Source organism: Erinaceus europaeus, chromosome 10, assembly GCF_950295315.1.
Source record: "Erinaceus europaeus chromosome 10, mEriEur2.1, whole genome shotgun sequence".
NCBI lineage: Eukaryota > Metazoa > Chordata > Mammalia > Eulipotyphla > Erinaceidae > Erinaceus > Erinaceus europaeus.
In genome coordinates, this window is record NC_080171.1 from 82,640,808 (window position 1) to 82,653,898 (window position 13,091).

The 13,091-nt window shown below is 45.2% G+C and overlaps 1 protein-coding gene across 24 annotated transcripts in view; it reads left to right on the plus strand.

The window, feature by feature from the left end:
- Positions 1-12,752, plus strand: part of ZNF618 (zinc finger protein 618) — a 244,126-nt gene extending 231,374 nt beyond the window's left edge. For all 24 annotated transcript variants that reach the window (XM_060200021.1, XM_060200019.1, XM_060200022.1 and 21 more), the window contains 2 exons: positions 4,072-4,173; positions 4,841-12,752. In XM_060200021.1, the coding sequence (XP_060056004.1) occupies positions 4,072-4,173; positions 4,841-6,357 (1,619 nt within the window). In that variant the 3' untranslated portion in view covers positions 6,358-12,752. The remainder of the gene's footprint in view (positions 1-4,071; positions 4,174-4,840) is intronic.
- Positions 12,753-13,091: the final 339 nt, after the last annotated feature.

The window sequence follows — 13,091 nt, forward strand, 5'->3', positions numbered from 1 at the left end:
ACCGCCCAGTCCCAGCCATTTACTTTTGACCTAAATCTGTCTTTATATTTAAGGTTTTTCTTATAGGTAATATATCATTGTGCTTTACTTTTTTTTACTCTCTATTCCTTTCATTTCTCCTTGTGTTGCTTTTCCCTCTAATTTTTGTGCCTTTGAGTTGAGAAATTTTTATGAGTAGCTCTATAATTTATTAGCAGTAGCTCTGTTTTTGCTTTTAGAGTTTATTTGGGTTTCAAATTATATATTTATAACTTAATCACAGCTACCTTCAATTACCATTAGCTTACTGTGCATATTGTGTGAGCAGCTTTCGACAGTATCTTCTCTCCTCATGGTTCTTTATTGTTGCCAGACAGCTTACTTTATATTTAATAACCACAATTCATTGAAGTCAGTTATCTTTAAAAGAGATTAAAATGAGGAGAAAATTTTTTGTATATACATAGTTTAATTTCTCTCTACAGATTTGGATTCTTATTTGATACTATTTTTTTCCATAGACCTGAAGAACTTCATCCAATATTTTTCTGTAGTTGCAGATATATTTTTGTCTTTATCCACCATCATCTGTGAAACATATTATTACTGGATTTAGAATTTTAAGTTAACATTTTAGTACTTTGTTCTATTGCTCACAGAATTGCATTATTTCTAGTAAGTCATTTGCTGTTGTGTTTGTCAGACTGTACATAATTTTCCCCTCTTGGCAGTTCTTAAAAGATTCTCTTTTCACTGGTTTCAGTAATTTGATGGTGATGCTATTATGCCCTAGTCGTGTTTTCTTTATGTTAATTTTGCTTGTGGTAAATGTAATTTCAAAAACCTGTCTATAGAGTTTTCATCTGATTTGGAAACATTTTCGCCAGTTCCCCAAATATTTTTGATTTTTCTCCTTTTTCTGGAACTCCAGTTATATGTATGTTAAATAGCTTGATATTGTCCGTGCTTCATTCATCTATTTCTAGGTGCTACCTGTGTGTTTTTCATGTTAGATAGTTGTCTTCCTGTGTCCACATTCCCTGCTATTTTTTCTTCCTTTAATTTGCTTTTATTCCATGTCTTTTGTTGTTTCCATTCAATTTAGTTTTATACAAAGAGATTCTGCTTGGGTTGGTTAGTTTTATCTTTTTTTCTTTTTATATCTTCAATTTTTTTCTTATAATCTTGTGGTTTCTTTTTACACTTTTGATATTTGCAACAGCATTTTAAACTTCTCATTACCTATGAGTCTGTCATCTCTGTCCTTCCTGGGTCTTTTTCTGTTTGACTGGCTTTTCTCCTAGATATAGGTAATTTTTTCTACTACTTTGAGTGATTGCTGCCCTTTTTGTTAGATACTATGTATTATAGATTTTGTATTACAATACTGTAAGTTCCTTGTGTTTATTAAGTAGACTATCAAACCTGTCTTGGTTTACAGTTTTTAGTTACTTAGGATGACCTTGGGGCTTGTTCTTTTTCCTTCTTTAATATTTTATTTATTTATTTATTTATTTATTTATTTATTTATTGGATAGAGACAGAAAGAAACTGACAAGGTTGGGTGAGATGGAGAAGGAGAGAGAAAGACAGACACTGCAGTACTACACAACAGCTAGTAAAGCTTTCCTCCTATGTGTGGAGACTGGGGGCTTGAGCCTAAGTCCTTGAGCATTGTAACACATATGCTTCACTGAGTGTGCCTCCACCCAGCCCTTAAGACTTGTTCTTAAATGTATTTGTGCAGGTCTAGTGTAGTCCTTAATCTATGGCTAATTTAACCCACTAGTACAAGAGACCTACCCAGTGTTCATGTCTCCAGGTTGAGGAAAAGGTGAAATAGCCCCCACCCACAAGGGGGTCACCAGGAGTAGTGGGTCCATAGTGCAGTCGTTGAGGCCCAGGAATAATCCTAGTAGCAATAAAAAAATAAGTAATGTGTACATATAATTAGCTCTTGCTTTTCATTATCTTACACTTTTTGCCATGATTTTTACATTTTACACAGCCACCTGTGTCGGCAACTATAAAATATCCCTGTGAGTGGATGCCTCAGAGTTTCTTAAGTGATCCTATAGGATTAAGTATGTAAATTATTGAAATATTTCTTCTCTTAACATGAACAGTCTCAGCCTCTGAGCCTTGATGCCTTTAATTGAGAAGAATATAAAAACATTTGGAACCCTGAACAGATGTCATCAACATATCCACAACTGTGAATTTTACCTTTATGATGATGACTCAAGAAAATAAACCCACAATAGCAACACTAATAACAACAAAAGGCATAGGAACAACATTTGAATGTTAGGTAAATAGGTTCACAGTAGGATGGCAATATTGGAAGCAGTTATTGGAGTATAATTTAGCACCTCCTGTATGTCAAATGCTAGAGGACTATGTGGCCATTTATAATGACACTCTTGTAACTCAGACTATTTCAGCACAGAAATGATTCTGTAGAAATGTCAAGGAGTATTTCTAGATAGGGAATAATGAGCATATGTCAGTTTTGCATTAGTGCATACAAATGCATACGTGCAAGTTAAAAATTGGGAAATAGGGAGTTGGGCGGTAGCGCAGCGGGTTAAGTGCACGTGGTGCAAAGTGCAAGGGTCAACGTAAGGATCCCGGTTCGAGCCCCCAGATCACCTGTAGGGGAGTCGCTTCACAGGCTGTGAAGCAGGTCTGCAGGTGTCTATCCTTCTCTCCCCTCTCTGTCTTCCCCTCCTCTCTCCATTTCTCTCTGCCCTGTCCAACAACAATGACATCAGTAACATCCACAATAATAACTACAACAATAAAACAAGGGCAACAGAAGGGAATAAATAAATAAATATTAATAAAAACATTTTAATTGTGAGATACATGGAGGAGGCCTCTGGGATCCATGGGGATCTGGGAGGCCTGTCCCAGATGCTGGTTTCCTGTGACTGTGCAAAAATCCTTTATCTTGACTTCAGTACGCATGTCTTATACTGTGAGGAGACTAACACTTTTGTCATTTATATCATACAGGGCTTTGATTTTATCTTTCCATAGGATTTTTTTTCCACCAGAGTTGTTACTAGGGCTTGATGACTGCACTATGAATCCACTGCTCCCAGTGGCCATTTTTTTTCTTCCTATTTTTATTTGACAGGACAGAGAAAAAATTGAGAGGGCAGGGGAGGGAAAAAGGAGGAGGGAAAGATAGACACCTGCAGGCCTGCTTCATGGCTCATGAAGCAGACTCCCCGTAGGTAGGGAGCAGAGGTTCAAACCTGGGTCCTTGTACATGATGATATGTGTGTTTAACCAGGTGTGCCACCACCTGGCCCACTTGGATTGGATTTATTTTAATATTTTACTTATTTATTTATTTATTTATTGCATAGAGACAGAGAAATTGAGAAGCATGGGAAGATAAAAAGGGGGGAGGTGACATCTGCAACAGTGCTTCACTGCTCATGAAGCTTCCCCTTGCAGGGAAGGACCTAGGACTTGAACCTTCTCTTAACATGAACAGTCTCAGCCACTGAGCCTTGATGCCTTTAATTGAGAAGGATATAAAAACATTTGGAACCCTGAACAGATGTCATCGACATATCCACAACTGTGAATTTTTACCTTTATGATGATGACTCAAGAAAATAAACCCACAATAGCAACACTAACAACAACAAAAGGCATAGGAACAACATTTGAATATTTGCACATTGTAGCATATGCACCCTAACAGGTGTGCCACTGCCCAGTCATAGATTTCCAGTAAACATACTGAAAAGGTGAAAATGCATCCAGAGTTTCCAGGGTGCTTTAGACCAGTTGGGGTACAGCTGTCATGCCCAGTCCACCCACATACCAGAACTAGAGCCAGTTCTTGCGGGTGGGATAGTATTCGTATTCACTGAGTGCCTCCTCCATCTCAGCCACTGCTCAGCTCTTTTCCTGCATCATCCTTTGTAGTCCTTCCTGCACTGTGTCACATGTAGGCTTCATAGCATGAAATAATAGTCTAAGGAGGAACTAGGATTTGAACTCAGGTGTGAGTCCCAGAAACCACATTTCTCTTTTCTTCAAAGTAACATGCTCCACCTTTTGTGCCCACAGCTGACAATGAGAACAACATCACATCCAACCAGTCCAGATCGCCACCTGCTGTTGTAGAGGAGAAATGGAAACCACAGGCCCAGAGGAATAGCGCCAACAACAGTAGGTCTCCCCAATGCCTGGGTCCTGAGGGCTCAGGAGACTGACCCCACTTTCCTGTCAGTACCTCATCTGGGTATTCCCCCTGCCCCTCATTGCTGTTTCATTTTGTATATTTCATGATGGCACAAGACCATGTGCAGAAGTTCCCAAAGCACACTTATACCTAAAACCCCATTTGTGGATGCTTGAACCAGATTATAAGGAGACCCAGGGTGAGAGGGTGATATTTGTACTCAGAAATCAAAAACTAGTGGCAGTGTTAAAACTAGAATCTCCTCTTCTGAACTTCTGCCACTGCCCTTTCCTGGCACTGTAGCCTCATGTACTTTATTCACTACAGATTCCTCTGTTAACATCAGTCCCTATATTGTGGGAGGGTATACAGGAGTTGGCTTCAAAGAATGAGGTAAACAGCACATGCTGTAAGTATATTGCACACGTGTCAGTTTCTGTTACTGTGCCCATGGTGGACATTACCAGTTGATCAAAGGACTCTATTCTTGTGAGTCTATACGAAGTCCAATCAGCACCACCAATGTGTGTGCCCAGTAAAGTCTGTTCATAATTTCCAATGCTAGGAAATTGTGCATAGAGGATTGGGCTTCTTCCTGACCCAGGAGCCCTAATTGCCATGATTAATCATGTCTCTCTTTGTGCCCCCTGCCAGCCATGACCAGCGGCTTAACCCCCAACAGCATGATCCCAGAGAAAGAGCGACAGAACATCGCAGAGCGGCTGCTGCGGGTCATGTGTGCTGACCTGGGGGCACTGAGTGTAGTGAGTGGAAAGGAGTTCCTGAAGCTGGCTCAGACACTGGTAGACAGTGGTGCTCGCTATGGGGCCTTCTCTGTCACAGAGATCCTGGGCAACTTTAACACCCTGGCACTGAAGCACCTGCCACGTATGTACAACCAGGTGAAGGTGAAGGTGACCTGTGCCCTGGGCAGCAATGCCTGCCTGGGCATTGGCGTCACCTGCCACTCACAGAGTGTTGGCCCCGACTCCTGTTACATCCTCACAGCCTACCAGGCTGAGGGCAACCACATCAAGAGCTATGTGCTGGGCGTGAAAGGTGCAGACATTCGAGACAGTGGTGACCTGGTGCACCACTGGGTACAGAACGTGCTGTCAGAGTTCGTAATGTCAGAAATCAGGACCGTGTATGTGACGGACTGCCGGGTGAGTGCATCTGCCTTCTCCAAGGCTGGCATGTGCCTCCGCTGCTCAGCCTGTGCCTTGAACTCTGTGGTGCAGAGCGTCCTAAGCAAGCGAACACTGCAGGCCCGAAGCATGCATGAAGTCATCGAGCTGCTCAACGTGTGTGAGGACCTGGCGGGTTCCACAGGCCTGGCAAAGGAGACCTTTGGGTCGCTAGAGGAGACCTCACCGCCCCCCTGCTGGAACTCAGTCACAGACTCCCTGCTGCTGGTGCATGAGCGCTACGAGCAGATCTGTGAGTTCTACAGCCGGGCCAAGAAGATGAACCTCATCCAGAGCCTCAACAAGCACCTACTCAGCAACCTGGCAGCCATCCTGACGCCGGTGAAGCAGGCGGTCATTGAGCTGAGCAACGAGAACCAGCCCACCCTGCAGCTAGTGCTGCCCACCTACGTCAGGCTGGAGAAGCTATTCACAGCCAAGGCCAATGACGCCGGCACTGTCAGCAAACTGTGCCACCTCTTCCTGGAGGCACTCAAAGAGAACTTCAAGGTTCACCCAGCACACAAGGTGGCCATGATCTTGGACCCACAGCAGAAGCTGCGGCCCGTGCCCCCCTACCAGCACGAAGAGATCATCGGCAAGGTGTGTGAGCTCATCAATGAAGTGAAGGAGTCCTGGAACGAGGAGGCCGACTTCGAGCCAACCGCCAAGAAACCCCGCTCCGCCTCTGGCGAAAACTCCTCGGTGCAGGATGATGATCGGCTGGGGAAGAATGAAGTGTACGACTACCTGCAGGAGCCGCTTTTTCAGGCCACTCCTGACCTCTTCCAGTACTGGTCGTGCGTTACCCAAAAGCACACGAAACTAGCTAAGCTTGCCTTCTGGCTCCTGGCAGTTCCAGCCGTGGGGGCCAGGAGTGGGTGTGTAAATATGTGTGAACAAGCACTTCTAATCAAAAGGAGGCGACTGCTCAGTCCAGAAGATATGAACAAACTCATGTTTCTGAAATCAAACATGCTTTAACTCTTCTTAAGAACAATAAAAAGAGGGAGACGGAAAGAGAAAGAAAAAGAAGAGAAAGTTAAGGGAAAAAATGCCAACACTGTCACAAACAAAGAAAAAGGAATTTTAAGTTCTAAACACTGTGGACCTCATTCTAAATGCCCCTGGAAACTTAAGTGCTTTTTTTCAGTGTGTGTGTACATGTGTGTGCACACCTGAACATGTGCAGATGTTTCTAAGCAGATGCACCATGGCTGTGGGCCATGTGAGCTCTGTGTTCCTCAGTGCGACCTCAGAAATTGCGCACACACACACACACGCACACATGCACACACATACTACCCTGGTGCATGCACTCGAGTCTGCTTCTGGGCTCAAGTGCATTTAACTGGGTGTGTCAGGAAAGCTGAGTGGGAAAGAGGGAAGCCACTTCACCTCCTTTCCTCAGAAGGGGGCTTTTAAAGACTCCTTTTTTTCAGGTGTGCAGATTGGCAGGAAGCCGATGTTGTCCAATGTTCAGGCAGCTGAGATCTGAAGTGACTTGACACTCTGTCTTTCACCCCTGTGATTCCCTTTCTCCTACCTCCCCTCCCTATTAGCCCTCCTCCCCTTACTGCACCACCCCTCAACCAGCTGCTGTGCTGTGGATTCTCCAGACTACATCAGATGGACAGTTTCTGCACTGGACTTTGTTCTTGTTCACCTTCAGGGCATTGAGCTGCTGCCTCTGTGGCACCCTTTGGGGTGGGGGGCTCACAAGGCGGCCGCCTTAGAAACACACCTATCTATCTCCCCAAATCAGGAAAGGAGACATTTAAGAATATAAAGTTGACTCTGTGCTTTTTAAATATAAGATATAAGGGGGGGAAAGACATTTTTTCAAAGGAGTTTAGATCTTGTGTCCGCTCCTAATATTTTTTCCCTAACGTGTTAGCAGTTTTTACCTTTTTTTTTTTCCTATTTTATTTACAGACTTGATTTTAGACTCTGCTAGGAAGCACTGAATGTCTGTCTATAACTTATATTTTGGAGTTAATCGCCTTTTGGGGTTTTTATTGTTTGTTCTTTTTTTATGTCTTTTTGTTCCTCAAGTCACACTGTAAACTAGCTCATCTCAGCGACATAGTATCCTAAGGTTTTTATCAGCCTTCCCCAAATAGTCCAGTTTTCACGTCTTTGAACAGCTGTGAACCATGAATTTGGCTGTGCTGTTTGGAGGCCAGGTGTGAGGTTGGAGTCACAGGTTTCACAGATGTGGGGTTTAGTGGAAGCTGTAAGGAAGAAGCATGTGGCTCAGGATTCCTCTTGAATGTAAGTGGAAGCCCTATCTGCCCTCCTGGCTCTCCATGTCCAGTACTGCAAATGTCCCACTAAATACCCAGAGTGCTTTACACTACTTGCCACGTCACTGACACTTCCAGCTCAACAGGGACTCCTCAGTTGACCCATAATCATATCCATCACATGTCAGGCCCACAGCTTTCCCTCCCCCTCAGGGTTCCAGATGGTTCCATTGCTTAGAGCCCTGGGGATACCCACACAGGTGAGACCCTCAGTCTTCCTTGCAGGATGGCAGTGGAGCATGGTGCCTTGTGGGCCAAGTGATTGATGTTTCCAGGATGGGCCGGCATTCAAACACATCCAGACTTGATGCTATGAATTATGTCTTTAGGCTTTTTCTTCCTGCTACCCCCCCCCCAGCTGTGAGCAATGTAGGTTCCATATCTTCAGTCCAAGGGCTGAGAGAGTGACCCTTGTCCCTTCATATGATGCATCAGGATCAGTGCTCCAATTCCTCCCTACCTCTCAGTGAATAAAGTGCTGGAGGTTCCTGCTGGCTCCTTTGTTCCCCTCCTTCCTGGCACCCAAGACTATGGGATCAACAAGGCTACACTATGAATTTCAGGCTGAAAAATGACCACCATCATGGCAGGCTGTTTGCAAAGACACAGTCTACTGTCCAGGGGTTGTCTGAGTCTCCTCCATTACTTCCTGGTAATAAAGCATTACTCATCTTCGAGATACCTCGACTACAAGAAGCACTGTACAACATCCCTGTCCCCCAACTCTGTGGCTGGTGGTGAACTGGAGTTGGTAAAAACCTCTACAAGGCTTAGGATTATGGACTAGAGCACTGTCCCCTGTGGATGAGCTTATTCACTCTGCCTCACGAGAGCTAATCCAAATGGTTGCCTCAGAATCTCATACATTGAAATGCCTCCAAGTGACTCATTTCCACATTCACACTGGTAAGCCATGTTCTCAGGAACCACCTTGTCTTTTCCTCTCCTGGAAAAGCTGTTTCCTCTATAGGAGTCACACCATCAGAAGAGCTAAAGAGCCTCCATCAGCACTGGAGCAGGGAAGGGGAGAAAGCTGGACAGTCACCTAAAGTTGAGTTCCTGGAGAGTAGGGGAGCATCAGAAGGTTGTCATGAGATGTGATCAGGGCATTCCAGAAGGTGGCTGCAGGGGTGTTGATAAGGGACTGGTGTCAACAGTAGGTCCCTCCAGTTTTGTTTTGCTTTTGGGAAGAGCTTGCAGCCAGACACTTGTAAGCACTCTAGAAACATCAGAGCTGCCTCCTTTGTGAGTTTGGTGGAGCAGAGCCTTGAAACCCATCCTCTCCTAGAACACAGACATGTCAGTGTTTCCTCACTATTGGACTGGTTAGTTAGAAAATACGTATTTATTGCAAAGTCATAAAAATACTCACCATCCCTCTCTTTGGAGCACATTCTTCTCCACAGTACAAATGCCATTCTCACTAAACTTTAGGTATCTGGTTATCCATGTCACTTCCTGTTCTGTTCTGCTTCTCACCTCAGTTCAACCTTGCTCAGTAAGTTTGACATAAAGGTCACTCGGCCCTCTGAAGACTGCCTCATCTGGATCTGGTGACAAGGTGGCAAGTTGTCATTCTCTTTCCAGCCCCCCAGCAACTGGTGCCACCCACAGGAAAGACTGTCAGACTGCCTCCCTCAGTCTGTCTTCTCACACAGGTAACTCCCATAGCACCTCATTTGCTGCAGGGAACAGCTGAATGAAATCCAAAGATCTCACAGGCCCAGAAGCTGGCCCCCTGGTTTCCAGCAATATCCACCTCATCCAAATTCTAGTTCAGCCAAAGGATTGAGAAGGCTTCTTATAATTCAGCATCTAGCACCCAGCCTGGTACTCTCCTCCAGAAGGATTTTTTTTGTCTCCCTCCCAGGACCCTGATCCACCAGGGGCCCTTGGGATCTGATGAGCCAGGAAATTAGGTCACTTCTGTCATGGTCTCAGCTGTTCAAAGTGGTCTTCTGCTGACATGGACACAACTCACGTCAAACCATGTGACTCCTGGGACAGAACTAGCCTTTGTCTGGGCAGATGGACCACAGGGAGGAGGTGGAGAAAGCACATCTCCGTTCTGCAGGAGATTTACCCCTTCATAGGAGGTCCATTTGTTTCATTGCCAAAGCCAGAGCTGAGGACAACAGCACTGTAGGTGGCCTCAGAAGTGGAGCACTATGGGTAGCGAAGGTCTCAGCTTCTCATGCTCTCCTTTCCCCGTGTCTCTCTGTGGACCAGCCAGGCCTGCCTCCTGCTGATAGATAGAAATCAGAAAATAGAAGGGAGTCTGTTTCTGCCTGCACTTCCTCTCCATGGTTCATGGCACAGAGAGCCACATGCTGTGGCCATGCAAAAGGACACTTCACCACCACCATCACCACCACCCACTCCAACTGATGGCCTCATACTTGGCATGTAGAGATTGGCTGTAAAAAGGCTCCCTGGTGAGGAGAGACTAGTCTGGTTGAGAAAGGATGGGTCTCCAACATCCTAGAAAGAACTTTTCCCCACCAAGACCATAGGCTGGCTAGTGTCCTATCCTTGGTTTGCTCCTTTGTCTCCTGCACTTTCAAGAAACATTAGAGGGAGGGTGGAGGAGAAGACTCCTCAAAGCATGTTTTCCACTGTGAAGCTCAACCTCTGTCTTTGGGAGTCCCCTAGGTTTGTGCAAGGACACCTGCTTCTGCCTGGACTCCAACTAGACTCCTCAGAAAGTGGGTGCCTAGAGAGATGTCAGAGACACAGAATGCTCTCTCCAGGGTTGGGCATAGGTTTGCAGGAAAGGTGTGAAATGGGGCTGGGGTGCAGAAGGGGAGAGTACCATGAGATGACCCAGAAAGGAACACTGCCAGGATTTCACCATCGTGATTACTGCACCCGCAGAGACAGAGGAGGGGTGCAGCCCCAAGTTTATAGATTTGCCCTTGCCTTGAAAACAGCAGCAGCATCTGGGTCATTGGGGTGTACTCTCAGGAGAACTCCTCAGAAGGCTGCTGGTACAGAGAGTCAGGAGGCTAAGGGAGGTTTGGGCTGGCCCCTAGAAATAGTAGGGGTACCTGTCTCTACGACCAGCTCCTGTACCTGCCAGGCAAGGGGGAGACTGGGCAGGGCCTCCACTCTTCACTGTGGCTAATGTTTGCTAGGCCAGTTATGGTGAACCAATGATACAGTGTTCTCCCTCTTAGGTTTCTCTCCTAGCTTCCCACTTGCAGGGTTTTCTGGAGGATTTTGTTACTGTTGTCATCTCTCTTCCTCTCATTTGAGTCTGAGGAACACAGTCGGCAGAGGCCTGCCTTTCTCTCAAGAGACCTCAAGACTTGCCCCTCGAGAGACTCCAAGACTTCTGTGGAAAGGTTTACCTGCTCCTGCTTCAGTAGAAACTGGAGATGGAAGATCATCAGGTCACCCCATGTTTTACAGCCACACCTCCACAGCCACCACCACCATGGGCTTCACTTTAAAGATTCAGACTTGCACAGAGAAAGGAGTTTTTGTGAGGTTTGCAGCCAGGTGGCAGCATCAGAACCCAGGAGAGTCTTCCCCTCCAGCTAGTCCCACCAGGCACCTTGACTCTTCGAACCAAAGTTCCTTAAAGGGCCACAGCCCAGCCTTGTCCACAAACTCAGAGGCCTAGGGTGCCAGTGGCACTTTCAGAAGTCCAGGTTGGCAGAAACCAGGAATCTCCCCCCACAATCCCAGGACCCAGCCCATCTCCATCCAGGGCCCTTCTCCCAACCTCCTGGGCCCGCAGGATTCCCAGACAAGGAGTGATTCCGGGCCCTGGAACAGGCCAAGAGAGAGGGGGCCCAGGGGACCCTCGGGGCCAGTGGCTTTCAGACCTGCCAGGCCGTCTTCCGATCACAGACATCAGGAAAGCATTTTGTACAACCACCTGAAGCAGAGTTTTTTTTTTTCCTTTTCTTTCCTTTTTTTTTTTTTTAAGAAAGCATAAATTATTATCAGTTGTTTTCCACTTCTGCCTTTTTTGCTCCCCTGCTCACCCACCCACAACTTCACATGATTCTTTCACATCAGGTAAATCTTGAGAAAGCCTTGGTACCACTCCCTTTCACACCCCCCTCCGCCCCCACCCCATATGTGTGCACCCCATCCTTTCTCAGTAGTAAGACGTTCTAGGCAATACCATAGGCACAGCTGACTGTGTCTTCGAGTGCAAGAAACTCAAGTCATCTTTAAAAAAAAAAAATACAAAAAAATTACAAAAAACAAACACAAAAAAATATCTTTTTTAGGCCAGAGTTTTCTACAGGTATTAATGAATATTTTTCTTAATCCTTATAAGTTTTATGTGTTTAATATTTCTTAATACCGGTAGCATTAATTTATACTTTTGTAGCAACACAATATTTTTATAAACAGCCAGTGCTTGGCTCAAGTCTCCACAAGGGGTTTAGCAGGGCCATCTTAGGTCCCTGTGTACCATGTACTGTATTAAAAAAAAAAAAAAGTTATCCAGTGTCACCCTTGCTGTGTTAATTAACAAAAGATGTTTGCGGTCTCCTGTGTCTTTGGTGTGGGTCCAACAGCTCTGTGAGGAGTCACATTGCATGGGGGTTGAGTTGATGGTTCTTGTGCTATGTAAACCCCCGAGACCAAACTTGAGGGTTTATTTAGGGTTTTCTGTTTGTCTTTGGATTTTTCTTTTTGTTTGTTTGTTTCACTTTATTTTGGTATTGTTTCTCCATTTACAGCCAAATCAATTTTGTGATGTTTTAAAAGGACCAGAAAAAAAAAGAAAGCTTTTTTTTTTTTACAAAGTAATAAAATTTAAATCTGAACTGTTTAAATGTTGCTGTTTATACCTGTCTGTTCTTGTCTGAAAGTGGGACATTTCCAGGGAGAAGAGGAAGGTTCCACTTGATTCCTTAAATCGCCAAAAGCCCCAGCCCAGAATTCACACCCCCTTTATCCCCCTCCCAGAATTCTTGCAACATTATTTCCCCGATGGTTGATGCCAAGGCAAAAAGACATCCTTTTAATGGTTAGAGAGGATCAGTTGCTTAAATGATTTCATGTCAGTGTTGTATTTATGGTTTTACAATAAAACGTCCTTTAGGAAGATGGCAGTTTGTGGTGTTCTTTCTTGGGCTGGGGTGGGCCATGTCACCCAGTCAGGAACAGGGCAGTGGTGATCAGAGATGAGTCACAGGTGGGTCACCTGGGGGTGACAGCTGGAACCCATCCCAAGGGGGAAACAAGTTGTTCACTCCTAACCTTCCAGCTCATTGCTGAGCACCAGACCAGGCTCAGTCGATGTTTGGTAAGTGAGAGAGGGGTATGAATTTGCTCCTGCAGCATGTTCAAGAAGGAAGGAATGGTTTAATCTCCATGTCCTACAGGACCCTACCTGTGGTCTTGGTCTCCTGAGTATATATATGACTATAAAATGTGTGTATCACA